Source organism: Peromyscus eremicus, chromosome 1 (assembly GCF_949786415.1).
Source record: "Peromyscus eremicus chromosome 1, PerEre_H2_v1, whole genome shotgun sequence".
NCBI lineage: Eukaryota > Metazoa > Chordata > Mammalia > Rodentia > Cricetidae > Peromyscus > Peromyscus eremicus.
The window spans coordinates 62,215,168-62,232,369 of NC_081416.1; the positions used below are offsets into that span (position 1 = coordinate 62,215,168).

At 40.2% G+C, this 17,202-nt stretch overlaps 2 protein-coding genes across 2 annotated transcripts; one reads left to right on the forward strand and one right to left on the reverse strand.

Annotated features, from left to right (window-relative positions):
- Positions 1-2,750: 2,750 nt before the first annotated feature.
- LOC131898847 (activated RNA polymerase II transcriptional coactivator p15-like) lies at positions 2,751-3,209 on the reverse strand. The gene has a single exon (XM_059250082.1). It carries the CDS (start codon positions 3,154-3,156, stop codon positions 2,773-2,775), a length of 384 nt encoding a protein of 127 aa, XP_059106065.1. The 5' UTR covers positions 3,157-3,209; the 3' UTR covers positions 2,751-2,772.
- A 9,063-nt stretch (positions 3,210-12,272) lies between these two features.
- Positions 12,273-14,009, forward strand: LOC131912517 (olfactory receptor 13A1-like). Its single transcript, XM_059264811.1, has one exon. The coding sequence runs from the start codon at positions 12,340-12,342 to the stop codon at positions 13,309-13,311; it is 972 nt and encodes a 323-aa protein (XP_059120794.1). The 5' UTR covers positions 12,273-12,339; the 3' UTR covers positions 13,312-14,009.
- Positions 14,010-17,202: the final 3,193 nt, after the last annotated feature.

The window sequence follows — 17,202 nt, forward strand, 5'->3', positions numbered from 1 at the left end:
ACAAACAGGTGGCCTTCATGGTGACACCCAGTTCTTATTCAGTTACTCCTTTCATCACGAACTACAGGATCTTTCAGCTTTTCACCACATTGGCCATGCCTTGGTCTTGACCAACCTTTATTCCCTTTACTGAAGGTTGTGTTTACCAGGCTTCAGATGTTCATTGTAATTGTTCTGTTCTTACGTCTAAGTGTTCTCAGTAGACTCAAGAGGAACATGGTATTTTTCAATGTGGTTAATATAGATTTGATCAGAAAATTCAGCACCCATGCTGTAGGATCATTGCTTGCTATTTTTGTGTGTTCAGTTCAGACCTGTCTGCTGCTGTGCACACACTCACATTTCTCTGTGTTATAATGCGAATGCACAAATATAGATGTTGTTATTGAATTACTCCAGTCGCATGGACATGGAGTTATGCTGTTCAAAAGACATGTCTCCATCTGACTTCTCACATAATAATCCTACTTCATGGAGGTCAGAGGCCATTCTCTCTGCCCTTTCTCACTGGTATCTCCTATCCCCACTTAAAGACATGAAGCTCCCATTACCCTTAATATAGTTTCCATTTGTTCTAACACACTTAAAACATTTTGAAGGCTTTGATTAAAGTAAACTTAACAAGTGAAAATAATCTTTCTTTATAGTTTTTAAAGTACACTTAAGGAGGAGAATTGCATTTTTAAAAACCATTTGGTGTGTTTTATAGTATGATTTCTTCCATGTAGCCTAGTTCCATGAAGATGCAGGACATTTTTATGATCCCAGAAGTCTTCTCACACTGTCTCGCTCAGGTCACAATAATTAGGAGGTGACACAGATGTATGTTTTATACTACAGATCAGGTTGTGAATGCATTTCCCTCCACATGAAAGCACATAACTTCACTGTCAGCAGTTATTGTGCACATCTTACACTTTGGGCTCCATCCACGGTGTTGTCTGCTTACATTTGTCTTTTCTGTGATGTATTTTTCTGGTTTGGTTTTATGAATAAAGCTACTGTGAATGCTGTCAATCAGTGCTGTGATTGGAAACAGAAGGTAACTGCATATGTTGACGGGACATAGGTTGATATGTCGATATGTTTACACACATTCTCAGTAGATGTTTGTGTTTCTGTGACTTTGTCATCTCTGTCTTCTCAAGCTTGGAGCTCCTCTCTTCTTGTTATTTGTAAACACATAAGATGGTTGTGGAGTGTAGTCACTCATGATGCAGAGCCCTAGAACTTACGTTTCTGTCTATTTGTGCTTGGTTCCCGTTGTCCTGTCTCCCTTAACACTTCCTCACCTTTGCCATTTATCCTGTCTCTTAATCATTATTCTACTAAGATGAAGTTTTGGATTTCCACACATGAGAGATAAATGTGGTATCTGTCTTTCTGTGCCTGACTTAGGTTTATTTATCTTACCATATTATTCTCCTCTTCTATACACTTTGCTGTACATGAAAGGGGATCGTACTTTTATGCTTGAATAATGTTCCATTGCATATACCCCTTTCTTTGTCCTCTCATGCCCTGATGGATACTTATGCTTATTCTGTTTATTTGCTATTGTGACTTCTCCATAGAGGAGTGAGTGTTGGTATCTCTTTGATGATTATATATATATATATATATATATATATATATATATATATATATATATATACAGTAGTAGAGTTCTGACCTACATGGAATCTTTAATTCTAGTTTATTGAGGGAACTTCATATAGTTTCCCTAATGGCTACACTAATTTCTATCACTGTAGGAATTACCTTTTCTCTGATTTTTTTTTTATTTTACTAACATTTGTTGTCTTTGTATTTTCCTAATGGCCATTGTGCTTGGAGAGATGACATCTCATTGTTGTATGATTAGCATTCTACTGATGGCTGATGAACTTGACTATTTTCATATATTTTGTAACAGTTTGTAGTTTTTAGAAATATAAAATCAGATTATTTGTTCTCTTATTAAATAAGATTGTTTTATCTTTTTTACTTTGATGTCTTTATTCTGGATAATAATCTCCTGTCAGATGATTACTTTGAAAATATTTGTTAATTTTCATTTGCTATGATGACATTTCCCAGTGTTACATAATCTTACTTGTCTATTTTTGGTTTTGTTATGTGTGCTTTGGGAGTCTTATTAGAAAAATCATTGCTTAATCAGATGATTTGAAATGTTTCTTCTTCTCTTTCTGGCATTAGACTTGATCTTTGACCCATTTTGGATCGGCTTTTGTATAGAGCAAGGAAAAGATCTTGTTTCATTCTTGGCAAGGAAAAGATCTTGTTTCATTCTTTGGCGTGTGAACATCAGTTTCCCCAGTACACATAATGAAGAGCTTGTCCTTTCTTTCCTGTATGTTCTTGATGTCTATGCAAAAACAGCTGGGGTTTCTGTGTTCATTTCTTGGATCTCTGATTCCTTCTTTCCTTCCTTCCTTCCTTCCTTCCTTCCTTCCTTCCTCCCTCCCTCCCTCCCTTACTCCTTCTCTCCCTCCCTCTCTTCCCTTCTTCCTTTTTTTTTTTTAAGATTGTAATGATCTGACTTTATTTTACACTAGGTAGAGGGCACAATGCAATTCTCTTTAATAAAGATGACATTTAGCTTCACTCAGAACATTTTAATAATGCACATTAAAAAAAGTATTCACCTTACAAATTGTTCTGCAATCCAAATATACAACAGCTTGGAAAACAACATTTAGAAAACAAAATCCAATGTAAAAAGACAGATTAAAACAACTACAACAGTACAGGTTTGATACGGCTCAGATTTTACAGCTTTCTTACTGCATCATCTATGTCCGAGATCTGTTCCTTCAGTTGGCTCCATTGCTCCATGTTTAAAGAAATACCTTTTCTCCCTGGTTTCATTTCACCTTCTGAGTCCATCCAATATTCTCTAATATCAATTAGAATTTTTCCTTTAAAGTCCCGAACACTGACGTATCTCATCTTCCCAATCTGAAACATGTTATCATCTCTACTGCTGCTACTCTGCTTGGAAGATGCCAAAGCTCTAGAAGTCTCACCAGGCTTCTGCTTCTTCACAGGTTTTTCTGGAACAACTAGCTTTTTCCTCTTTAACTTTTTTTCAACTTCGCTGTCAGAATCACTGCCTGAAGAGCTTGAAGAAACAAGTTCCTTTGATTTAGGCATTGCTCCGCTCCTGCCGCCCAACAGCCTCTAGCTCGCTCGCTCGCTCGGGACTGACAGAGCCCTTTCTTTTTTTTTTGAAACAGGCTTTCTCTGTGTAGCTCTGGCTGTCCTGGAACTCACTCTGTAGCCCAGGCTGGCCTCAAATTCAGAGAGATCTGCTTGCCTCTGCCTCCCAAGTGCTGGGATAATGAGGTCATGAGCCACCACCACCCTGCTTGTTTTATAATTTTTATTAAAGAGGTTGCTCACATCCTTAGCTCAATCTATTCCTAATCTATTGGAGTTTTTTCCCCTACCTATTGTGAACAAGATTCCCTCACAATTTCTTTATTATAAAAACATTTATTGGTGTGTGAAAATAAGACTCACTTCTTGTGTTGATCTTGTGTCCTCCAGCTACTCTCCACTTCCTATAGGAATTTTGTGGGCTGTTTCTTTTTCTCTACACTATTTGCTAGTTTATGTTCAAGAATGTCATCGTCAGTGTCTTCTGTGCTGCTTCATTTTTCTCTGTTGGTCTTGACTATCTCTTATTTTCTTTCTCTGTCATTCACCTCTGTGGCTTGGTAGTTTAGCATATTGATAGATGAGGTCTTATGCTCTTTATTTCCTTTTGTGTATCTGTCCTTTACTGTATTTTACACCTTTAAAATTTTTCATAGATAAAATCTTTTCTTCATCTCAAGATGTGGGAATACCTTAAAAACATTTTGTAGACTTCTCTGGTGGTTGTGAATTTTTTCAGGTTTGCTTGCATTGGGAAGTCTCTCTGTTTATTTCTTTCTTTCTTTCTTTTTTTTTTTTTTTTTTTGGTTTTTCGAGACAGGGTTTCTCTGTGTAGCTTTGCGCCTCTCCTGGAACTCACTTGGTAGCCCAGGCTGGCCTCGAACTCACAGAGATCCGCCTGCCTCTGCCTCCCAAGTGCTGGGATTAAAGGCGTGCGCCACCACCGCCCGGCCTTATTTCTTAAGAACATTTTCTGGATATATTCTTCTTTGGAGGTTTTACTCCCAGTCTAGTTGGATTCCCTTAAATCTAATTTGGCTTTTTTTCATGCTTATTTAGAATTCTCTTAGTATTTAGGGATTTTCACAGCTGAACTACGAGGTGCCTACTAAGGCTGTTTTCTCATTATGTCTGCTTACATCTACTGTACCTAGATGTCTGTCTCTCCCAACATCAAGGCTTGGTATTTCACTTGGTATGTTTTCTATGACTTGGCCCTTATTTTATAGCCTTAACATTTCAAAATCACAAAACTTGATGCTTGAACAAGACTAGAAATTGTGTATAGGATCTGTGGACTGGGTGTGAAGCCTTTGGTTTCTGCCTGATATTAGGCCTCAAATCAGAAGATCTGGCATTGAGTTCCAAGGTATGTTGGCTAGTTTTATATCAACTTGACACAGACTAGAGTTATTTTGGAAGAAGGACTCTCAACTGAGAAATGCTTCCATAAGATTGGCCTGGAGGCAAGTCTGGAGTATATTTTCATAATTAACGATTGAGGTGGGAGGGCCCAGCTCACTGTGGGCACACCTGTGTTGGTGGTCCTGAGTGCTATAAGAAAACAGGCTGATAATGACATCCTAATTTACTTATAGATCAGTGCCTTGCTCAGCCATCTTCAGAGACGCTTCCTCCTGCATCAGATAGGAACAAATACAGACCCACAATCAGACATGATGCAGAGAGTGAGATAACTTGGAACATTCAGCCCAAATGGGATGTCTCTATCAAATAAATCCTTCCTCTCAGGGCTCAAAGAATCCCACAGAAGAGGAGGCAGAAAGAGTATAAGAGATAGAGGGGATGGAGAACACCAAGAAAATAAAGCCCTCTATATCGACATGATCAAAGCTCATGTGAACTCATAGAGACTGAGGTAGCTTGAATAGGGCTTATACAGGTCTGCACCATGTCCTCTTCACATATATGATGGCTTCCCATTTAGTATTTTTATGGGATTCCTGAGTGTGCAAATGAATAGGTCTCTGATTCTTGTGCCTTCTCTTAGGCGTTTTCCTTCTGTTTATTTGTCTTGTCCAATTCTGATGTGTTAGTTTTGTTTTGTTTTATTTTATTATTATCCCTTAGAACCCTTCTTCAGTTCCTGCCTCCAGGCTCCTTCCTTGGGCTCCTGTCCTGATTTCCCTTGATGATGGACAGTAGTGTGTGTGTCAGGGGTGTCTAATAAACTTTTTGTTCCCAGGTTGCTTTTAGTCATGGTGTTTTATCTCAACAATAGGAACCCTAAATAAGACACAAGGCACAGATATGTGCTTGTTTCTCTGTCTTGCTCCACAGTTGGTACAGTTGTCTTCTACATTATGTTGTTTCATGTTTAAGGAGACATAATAGTGACACTCCCTTGGTTCCCTAGCTAGTGGTCCCAGTGTTTAGCTTTTAGGTACTGGATGAGGGTAGGAGTCATATGACTCTGATCTGTACTGGATTTCAATGGTGCAGTCTGGTACTGAGCTAAAGTTTAAAGAGCTGGGCTTTATTCCTCTCATCTCTCAAATAGGAGTCCTTTTGCTGGTCATGGGAAGCATGTTCCTCTATGCCATATTTAGTCTATAATGTCTTACATGGTACTAAAATCTATGGCATCTCTCCAGCTTCCTTTCTTCTTGTGAAGTTAGTTGGATGTATAAATGGCCTTTGCAATTTGTACATCATGGTAGATTATCACTAGTGAATCTTAGCCATCACCTTGCCGAATTCATTAAAAGATATTGGAATGCTAAATGGGGTTTGAACTCCTGGGATAAAGACTTTATAATCAGAAAGGCTTATTATTTTGTATAGTTTGATGTTTCAGTCTGTCTTCAGGATTTGTATAATTGTGCTTAAATTATACTTTTCTGTTACATGCTTTTTTCATGTTTTTAGTATTTTGGGATGGTCTCATAAAAGAATGGGAACATAGTTTTTTACTGTTTAAACCTCAGTGAAACTTGGAGTTGAGCAGAGCTATACAGCCCCAGCTTTGATCATTACCATATAATTCTCCATCAAATGTTTCCTAAATCTCCTCAGTGTAACTGCTGGGTGCATTTCTAAAATAACAATTAATTTCTTACAGATATAGATGGTTTTGATTTTCTGTTGCTTTTTCCTGTGGTGATTGTTTTCAATTAACTTGTACCATTTTTGTGTTTCCAAATATAATTGACACATTTTTCAAAATCTTTACTTTTTTAAAAATATTTTTATTTTATAATTAATTTAATTTAACATATCAGCCACAGATTTCCCTGTCCTCCCTCCTCCCACCCCCCAGGTTTCCCCCCTAATCCACCCCCCATTCCCACCTCTTCCAAGGCAAGGTCTCCCCTAGGGAGTCAGCCCAGCATGGTAGATTCAGTTGAGGCTGGTCCAGTCCCCTCCTCCCTGCACCAAGGCTGAGCAAAGTGTCTCAGCATAGGCCCTAGGTTCCAAAAAACCAGCTCATCCACCAAGGACAGGTCCCGGTCCCACTGCCTGGTGGCCTCCTAAATAGTTCAAATAATCAACTGTCTCACTTGTCCAAAGGGCCTGGTCCAGTTCCAAGGGGGCTCCTCAGCTATTGGTTCACAGTTCATGTGTTTCTGCTATTTGTCCCTGTGCTTTTTCCAATCATGGTCTCGGTATCTCTTGCTCACACAATCCCTCCTCTCTTTTGTCGATTGGACTCCTGAAGCTCCACCTGGGGCTTGGCCATGGATCTCTGCATCTGCTTCCATCAGTCACTGGATGAGAGTTCTATCATGACAGTTAGGGTGCGGCCATCTGATCACCAGAGTAGGTCAGTTCAGGTACTCTTTTGACCATTGCCAGTAGTTTATAGTGGAGGTATCTTTGTGGATTTCTGGGGACCTCTCTAGCACTCTGCTTCTTCCTATTCCCATGGGGTCTTCATTTATCATGGTATCTCTTTCCTTGTTCTCCCACTCTGTTCCTGATCCAGCTGGGACCTCCCGTTCCCCTAAGCTCTGTTTGCCCTGACCCTTGCCCTCCATTACCCACCCCCTCATCCCCAGTTTGCTCATGTAGATCTTATCCATTTCTCTGTCGTTGGGCAACCCTTGTGTCTTTCTTAGGGTCCTCTTTACTAGGTAGCTTCCCTGGAGTTGTGATTTGCAGTCTATATTCATAGCAGCATTATTTGTAATAGCTGGAACTGGAAACAACCTAGATGCCCTTCAACTGAAGAATGGATAAATGAAATGTGGTACATATACACAATGGAGTACTACTCAGCAGAGAAAAACAATGACATCATGAGTTTTCAGGCAAATGGATGGAACTAGAAAATATCATCCTGAGTGAGGTAACCCAAACCCAGAAGGACAAACATGGTATGTACTCACTCGTAAGTGGATACTAGATATAAAGCAAAAAATATTTACTTTTAGTCTCTTGAAACCCTACTGGATAGTTAAACTCTTTCATCTAGTCTTGTTTATGATCATTTCTCTTATTTTATTTTTGATTGATTTTCTAGACTGCTATCAGTATTGCAAACTTACTAAAGGAGCAGTGTTTAAACATGATTATTTTCTCCAACGTTTATTTTCCATTTCATTATTTTCTTCTCTTACCTCATCATTTCCTTGTACTACTTTGGATTTAATTGTCTATTATTGTTCCTTAATATGGAAGCATAAATTATTGATTTATAGCCTTTCTCGTCTTCTTATATAGGTTTATTTTTGATAGACATAAAATCCATAAACTTGTCTCTCTTCTCATTGAGTATGATTTGCTTTGGTTTTATTTTTAAAAGCGGAGTCTCACTGTGTAGCTCTGGAAGATCTGAAACTCATTTGTCTAGACCAGTCTGGCTTTGAGTTGCCTGTCTCCCAACAGCTGGGATAAAAGATCTGTTGCTATCACACTGAGATTTCCACCAATTTTGAAATGTTACAATTTTTAAAATATTATTTTTAACAATTCTTTGAGAATTTCATACAGTGTATTTTGATCATGTTCATGCTCTCTTCCCATCAACTCCCAGATACACTGCCACCTCTCTACTCCAATTTTTTTTAAAAAATTTATTCATTTTACATACCAACCACAGTTCCTCCTCTCCTCCCTCCTCCCTCCCCCACCCCTGAATCACCCCAGCCCACCCCACATCCACTTGTCCAAAAGGGGAAGGCCTCCCATGGGGAGTGAACAAAGCCTGGTACCTTCAGTTGAGGCGAGACCAAGCCCCTCTCCCTTGCATCAAGGCTGAGCAAGGCACCTCAGCAGAGAGAATGGGCTCCAAAAAACCAGTTCATGTACCAGGGATAGATCCTGATCACACTGCCAGGGGCCCCTCAAGCAGACCAAGCAACACAACTGTCTCCCACATGCAGAGGGCCTAGTTTGGTCCCATGCAGGCTTCACAGTTGATGGTCTAGAGTTTGTGAGTTCCCAAGAGCTTGGTTCAGTTGTCTCTGTAGATTTTCCCATCATGATCTTGACCCCCCTTGCTCATATAATCCCTCTTGTCTCTCTTCAACTGGACTCCTGGAGCTTGGCCTGGTGGTTGGCTGTGCATCTCTGCATCTGCTTCCATCAGTTACTGGATGAAGGCCCTATGATGACAGTTAGGACATTCACCAATCTGATTACTGGGGTAGGTCAGTTCAGCCACCCCCTCCACTATTGCTAGTAGTCTAATCTGGGGTCATCCTTGTGGGTTCCTGGAAATTTCCCTAGTACCAGGTTTCTCCCTAATCCCATAATGGCTCCCTCTGTTAAGATATGTCTTTCATTGCTCTCCCACTCCATCCCTCCCCCAGCTCTATCATCCAATTTTCTCATGTTCTCATCCTCCATTCCCTCCCTTCTATCCTCTCCCAGTTTACTTATGGAGATCTCATCTATTTCCCTTTCCCAAGGTGATCTATGTGTCCCTCTTAGGGTCCTCCTTGTTAGCTAGCTTCTCTGGAGCTGTGGGTTGTAGTCTGGTTATCCTTTGCTTTACACCTAGTATCCACTTATGAGTCAGTATATACCATGTTTGTCTTTCTGAAACTGGGTTACCTCACTCAGGATGATATTTTCTAGTTCCATCCATTTGCCTGCAAATTTCATGATTTCACTGTTTTTTGCTTCTGAGTAGTACTCCATTGTGTATATGTACCACATTTTCTTTATCCATTCTTTGGTTGAGGGATGTCTAGGTTGTTTCCAGGTTCTGATTATTATGAATAATGCTGCTATGAACATAGTTGAGCCTGTGTTCTTGTGGTATGATTGAGCATTCTTTGAGTATATGCCCAAGAGTGGTACAGCTGGGTCTTGAAGATTGATTCCCAATTTTTTGAGAAGTTGCCATACTAATTTCCAAAGTGGCTGTAAAAGTTTGCACTCCCACCAACAGTGGAAGAATGTTCCCCTTGCTCCACATCCTCTCCAACATAAGCTGTCACAGTGTTTTCGATCTTAGCCATTCTGACAAGTGTAAGATGTTTTGATTTGCATTTCCATGATGACTAAGGATGTTGAACAATTCCTTAAATGTCTTTTGGCCATTTGAGATTCTTCTGTTGATAATTCTCTGTTTAGCTCTGTAGAACATTTTTTAATTGCATTGTTTGGTATTTTGATGTTTAGTTTCTTGAGTTCTTTATATATTTTGGAGATCAACTCTCTGTCAGATGTGTGGTTGGTGAAGATCGTTTCCCATTCTGTAGGCTGTCATTTTGTCTTATTGACTGTGTTCTTTGCTCTACAAAAATTTTAGGAGGTCCCATTTATTAATTATTGCTCTCAGTGTCTGTGCTACTGGTGCTGTATTTAGGAAGTGGTCTCCTGTGCAAATGCATTCAAGACTACTTCCTACTTTCTCTTCTATCAAGTTCAGTGTAACTGGATTTCTGTTGAGGTCTTTGATCCACTTGGACTTGAGTTTTGTGCATGGAGTTAGATATGGATCTATTTTCTATCTTCTACATGTTGACATCCAGGCTGTCCTTTGGTGTGTGTTTTTCTTCTTTGTAATAAATCATGTGTATGTGGGTGTGTGGACATATGTCTGAGTCCTCAAATCACTCAATTTATTACATTTCTCTGTTATTTCTTTTTAGATGTGTCATTTAGAAATCTATAACTTACATTCTATGTAATTAGATTTTTATGGATGTGTTATTGATATGGAGATAATTAAATCAAATGGCAAAACTTTTTGACAGATTTCAATTTTTTAAAAATTCTTTCCTCTAGCTCAGCCTAGAGTCAATCTTGATTGACACTCCCTATGCTTGGACAAAGGTGAATCCTGGAGGTGGGAGTTAATATAACCCATCAGTTATTAGGAGAGAATTTCAATACTATCAGGAGAGTATTTCAAACTTCAAATGTGGCTGAATTAACTACCCAGATTGAGAAACTGCCAAGACCATTAGAGGAATTAACTTTTGTAAGTTTGCTTCTGTAGAACCACTAGCTTTGCCAAAGTACGTATTAGGTTCTCTAGTGGAATAGAAAAAGAGAGGGGAGATACAGAATGGGGAGAAAGATGGTCAGGTATAACACTGTAACATGGTTGCAGAGGTGTAAATATGGTATTTGAGTGCCTCTAGTAAAAAATGGAGACAGCAGTGTTTAAACTTCAACACTTACTACTAAGTTGGGGAGAATAGAGGTTGTGAGCCATATTATGGAAAACATATGTGAGATAAAATATAATCAAAGAAAATGAAGTGTTATAAGACTGAACAAACACTAGGACAAAGTAGGGGAGTGTTGAGCACCACTGTATTCAGTAAGCCTTGGAACAATTTCACTGACTAATATGTCATGGCTGTGTTCAAAACAATATCCTTTTACCCTGGGCACTGAAGGAGAGGTGCAAAACAAAGAATATTTCCAGACAAGTAATGCTGCATAAAATTGCCACATAGAGGCTTATGTAGGAGTAGAATGTGTTCACATATGCACTTATGAAGGAACCTATAGAAAAGGCAACTGGGTGATGTCAGATGTGTCTTTTATGTCAAGCTATAGAGCTTGATAAGCTGAAGGACTTGGGAGAGTCATTATGAATTTGGACTTGGGGAAAGAGGGCCACACTCTATACTCCTTGGATGATGGAGGAAGAAACTGGAAATGTTATAAATGACAAGAAGTCAGAAATTGTGAAAGAGTTGAAGACATCAGGAACATGAGGTATAATGTTGGAAAAGCTATAGTTTCAGGTTTTGAGGACCAGTTACACAATACAGGTAAGAGGATGCAGAACACTATTCTTGACTTGTAGAACAGAATCTTCTAAAGATCTATCAAGGGCATAGGCTTGAGGTAAGACAATGATTCAGAGAGATGTAGCTGTGCTCCATAGACTAAGCATCTTGAAACACTGTGTAGCAGAGGGTGAACTTCCACATAAAGTCATTAACAGCATGCAAGGAAAAGCTGTGGAGAGTGGCAAAGAATTCAGCTGTTGGATTGATGGCTTTGATGTTGACTGTGGTTTGTGGAGACATAAAAGCCATAGAATTACTTTGGATGTACAGGCTCAAGTTTTGAGAAATGATCTCTGGGGCAATAGATTTGAGGTTGGTTAGAGTCAGGACACTATCAACAACAAGAGAACTCACAGATCATAGGAAATAAAATTCAGAAAATACATGGCTACTTTGTCATGGAGAATGACAATTATGATGTTGACACATGTAATAGAGCACCCACTCCAAATATCAGAGAAGACAAGGTGACTGAGAAGTTAGGAGGCCAGGTCATAAAGTAAAGCATAAGGAACATCTCAGTGTGCAACCATCCAAAAGACGCCATCACGTGCAGAATTCTTGCTGTGGATATGAGGGGTATAGTCGTGGTTAGGGATATGGCTATGTCTCCAAGCACTGTCAGAAGAGCACAGTGCTTTGTGGCAATGGAAAAGTAAAGCATAGGCAGGTCCTGAATGAAGGATGTTCCACTCAATCCACATGTTCAAGAAGACAAGGGAAGGAAGAGATGTCCCTCTTGATCCAAATCAGTAGGGTGAGAGTTTCTAGGTAGAAAATTAAAAGCTAGTGAAATATATGTGGTTTCCAAATGGTGTGATACAGACAATAAGGAACAAGAAATATCCATGAAAGAAATACATCCCTCCTCCTTTTTCTTACAGCAGAGAATTTTGAGATGATCAAGTTTGAAAATCAGATGTTGAAGTGGTAAATTGTGATATTTTCTCAGAAGATGACAGACACATCAGTGGACCCAATACCCTCCATCAAGATGTCAAGGCCCAACCAAACAATAGTAACAGAGTTTGTGCTGGAAGGGTTCTCAGAGCACACTGGTCTACGGCTGCTCCTGATAGGTTGTTTCCTGTCCCTCTACACAATGGCTCTACTAGGCAACATTGTTATCATCGCTTTGGTCACCTCCAGCACTGGGCTCCACAGTCCCATGTACTTTTTCCTGTGCAACCTGGCCACCATGGATATTGTCTGCACCTCCTCCGTGCTGCCCAAGGCACTGATTGGCCTAGTATCTGAGGAAAACACCATCTCCTTCAAGGGCTGCATGGCCCAGCTCTTCTTTCTTGTCTGGTCCTTGTCTTCTGAGCTGCTGCTGCTCACAGTCATGGCCTATGACCGCTACATGGCCATCTGCCATCCCCTGCACTATAGCTCTAGAATGAGCCCACACCTGTGTGGGGCCCTAGCCATGGGTGTGTGGTCCATCTGTGCTCTGAATGCATCTATCAACACTGGTCTGATGACAAGGCTGTCATTCTGTGGCCCCAAGGTCATCACCCACTTCTTCTGTGAGATTCCTCCACTCCTCCTGCTCTCCTGCAGCTCCACACGTATTAATAGTATCATGACTCTTATGGCAGATGCCTTTTATGGAGGCATCAACTTCATCCTCACTCTACTCTCCTATGGCTGCATCATTGCCAGCATCCTGTGCATGCGTTCTGCTGAGAGCAAGAGGAAGGCCTTTTCTACCTGCTCCTCCCACCTCATCGTGGTCTGTGTGTATTACTCATCTGTGTTCTGTGCCTACATCAGTCCTGCTTCCAGCTACAGCCCGGAAAGAAGCAACGTGACTTCGGTGCTATACTCAGTGCTCAGCCCAACCCTGAACCCCCTCATCTATACACTGAGGAACAAGGATGTCAAGCTCGCCCTGGGGAGACTCTTGCCCTCTTCCTCACACTAAGTGGAGATGTGAAGGCTGTTCTTCTGGCCTGGGCTGTTCCTACACATGCTCTCCTGAGAGAAGCCCCGTGGAGTGGGGTGTATCTATTATTGTTTTAGAAAAACATTCTATGATGCAAGGACTTGACAATTCTTACTATGACCTCAAAAACAACAAAATTCTTAGAGGCAATATAAAAAATGCAAGCTTTATTTCCTAACAAGTACAAACCATTTCAAAAAGTAGTTAAAATTTATTTAAATGGAGATTTCATATTCCTGGACTGGACGATTTTCAGTGGGTGACCATGGTGATAGTCACAAAACTAAGTCCTTTCATCCTGTACCACCCTGTAAACATCATAGGACCTTGTTTCAGAAGTTTAGTTAATGAATCTAAACTTCACATGGAGAATTGAGGGGCCGAATGGCCACCTTGTCGTAGGAAGACCAGCATTGACTGACACAAGATTTCCATTTCACAGCTTCCTTCTGGGCTGTGGTAGTCAATGCTGGTGGCACTGGCATGGAGAAAGAGGCATTTGGCAGAGCAGAGATGAAGCTTAAGTTTCAAAAGTGAACTCACATATGTATGCTAGCCTGCCTTATTTTTCACAATGATAAGACAAATGAACTGATGGGAAAGATTAATTATTTTCAACAGTTTGGGGGATAATTAGATGAATATCTATGTACAAAGGGTGAATCTGGGTGTTTCCTGCACACCATATATAAAAATCAATGATAAAATAGATCATAAACAAAAATCCAAAGGCTCTTATTTTCATTTAATACATGTTGTCCATATCTGTTCCCTTCTCCCAGTCCCTCCCAGAGCCTCCCTACCTCCCTAAACCAATATCATGTTCTCCCCCATCCCCATCTCAGTTTCTCAAATAAACAAAAACTGAAAATCAAAATAAACCAATGCCAATAAGGTACAAAAAAAAGCACACACACACACACACACACACACACACACACACATGTGTTGACCATCTGGTCCTGGCTAAATCTCTCAAAACTTGTTGAGAACAGAAAGGAAGAGTAGGACAGGAAGAGGAAGGGAAGTGCATCTGAGACCACTGCTAAGATTCGGTGGGAAGACAACTCAGTGGAGAAAGGGCAGCATCTGCAGCAACTGCTGCTGAGATGCTGCTGCATCCTTTTAAGACTGAACACATCCTTCATCAACTTACTTCCTTATTCTTCTTAAATCCTGTACCACAGCAGGACTTGTGATGCAAATCAGATATGTTCTATTAAGTAGTTCTTAATCCTTGTGGACAAAATATCTTAAAAAAACATTTATTCTGTCTTATGGTTTCAGAGGACTCAGTCCATGGGCACTTGGCTCTTCGTTTTGGCCTATTGTAAGGCAGGGACTCATGGCAGTGGGAGAATGTGGTGGAGAAGCTTCCTTACAGTATGGTGGCTCAGAACACATATTAGGGGAGAACCTGTGTTCAACTGGCTTTCTCCTTTTTTTTTTTTTTTTTTTTTTTTTTTTAGTCCTTCCTTCCAATCCCCAGTCCCTGAGATGGTGCTGTCCACATAGAGAGTGGATTCCTTCCTTCATTGAATCCTTCTGGAAACACTCTCACCTGTATGGACAGAAGTGTCCCTCGGTGATCTCCTAAGTGATTCTGGATTCAGTTGAGTTGACAAAAAAGATTACCACCTGTGCATATTGACTTTGACCCATTTCACCTGTTGGTTTCTTTCACACTGCTTGCTTCGTCTTTAAGTCATAGTTTGTACCACTCCTTCTGTGTTTATGTTTATGTTTAGTTTTATGACTGCTGTGTAAGCTACAGAATCACAATTATCCCAAACACAGATGTCTGAACACCAGCACAATCATGCAATTATTAACACCAAGGACATTGTGTCTCCACCAGATCCCAGTAACCCCATTATCCCAAACACAGATGTCTGAACACCAGCACAATCATGCAATTATTAACACTAAGGACATTGTGTCTCCACCAGATCCCAGTAACCCCAATTAGATTCTGAGAAATGCAATATAGCTGAAGCAGAAGACGAGGACACCAAAACAGCTACTGTGAATATTTTCAGCGATCTTAACAAGGATAGGGAATACGTTCCTTACTGAAATCTGTGCAAACACAAACAATCACCAAAGAAAACTCAAACTAAGGCAAAACTGGAAATGAAAAATTTGGCAAGTCAAACAAACAAACAAAAACCCCTCAAAGTTAAGCCTCACCGGAAGTACAAGAAATGGACGAGAGAATCTCAGGCATTGAAGACAAGATAGAAGAAATGGACACCTCAGTTAAAATATTGAGTGTAGAAAAATCCAGATATAACATATCCAGGTAATCTGGGACTCTGTGGAAAGACCAAATCTATGAAGAATAAGAATAGAGTAGGAAGAAGAAACCCAGGTCCAAGATACAGAAAACATTTTCAATAAAATCATACAGAAAAAATTTCCCTAACCTAAAGAAGAAGGTGCCAATCAAGGTACAAGAACCATATATAACACCAAATAGACTGGACCATAAAAGAAATTCCCCATTACACATAATAATCAAAACACTAAATGTACAAAATGAAAAAAGAATATTAAAAGTTGTGAAGGAGCCGGGCGGTGGTGGTGCATGCCCTTAATCCCAGCACTCGGGAGGCAGAGCCAGGTGGATCTCTGTGAGTTCGAGGCCAGCCTGGGCTACCAAGTGAGTTCCAGGAAAAGGCGCAAAGCTACACAGAGAAACCCTGTCTCGAAAAACCAAAAAAAAAAAAAAAAAAAGTTGTGAAGGAAAAAGATCAAGTAACATACAAAGGCAGACCCATCAAAATAACACCTGATTTCTAACAGAAACTCTAAAAGCCAGAAAGGCCTGGACAGATGTTCTACAAACTCTGAGAGATCACAGATGCCATCATATACTACTACACCCAACAAAACTTTCAGTAATAATTGATGGAGAAAGAATGGCATTTCATGATAAAAACCAAATTTAAGTAGTGTCTATGTACTAATCCAGCTCTACAGAAGGCACTAGTAGGAAAACTTTAGTCTGAAGAGGTTAACCACACTCAAGAAAATGCAAGGAACAAATGATCCCAGATGTCAAATCAAAAGTTGGGGGGCAACCTATGCCATACCAACAAAAAAACAGGAAACAACAAACTGTGCTCATTGATAACTCTCAGCATCAATGGTCTCACTCCCCTAAAAAGACACAAACCAACATATTAGATTAGAAAACAGTATCCATCCATTTGTTGTATCAAAGCAACACCTTATTATTAAGGATAGGCATCATGTCAGGATAAAAGGGCGGAAAAAGATATTCCAAGCCATGGACACAAGAAGCAAGCCAGATTTCAAACAAAAACTAATCAGAAGACATAGGGAAGGACACTGCATACCCACGAAATGAAAAACCCACCAACAGGTTACTGCAGTCCTAAACATTCGTGCACAAAGAACAAGGGCACCCAAGTTCATAAACATAACACTGCTACAGCCAAGGTCATAGATTGACCCTCACACACCTATAATGGGTGGCTTCAACATCCCACTCTCTCCAAAAGACTGGTCATCCAAGCAGAAACTAAGGAGAGAAATTCTGTGAGTAAATGATGTCATCAATCAAACACAGACACTCCTCATCTTTCTGACAGCAGGGTAAGTTTTGAAGTGATCAAGTATGAAAACCAGACTTGGAAATCATGACCTGTGATCTTTTCAGATTCCTGCAGACTTCACAGTGTGTTGGGTACAGTTCATACTGATATTGAGCTCCAACCAGACACTGCTGACTGAGTGTCTGCTACAAGGGTTCTCAGAGCACCCCAGTTGGTCACTTCTCCTAACCAGCTACTTCTTATCCCTGTATACTGTCACTCATGGGAAATACTGTCATCATTGTTTTGG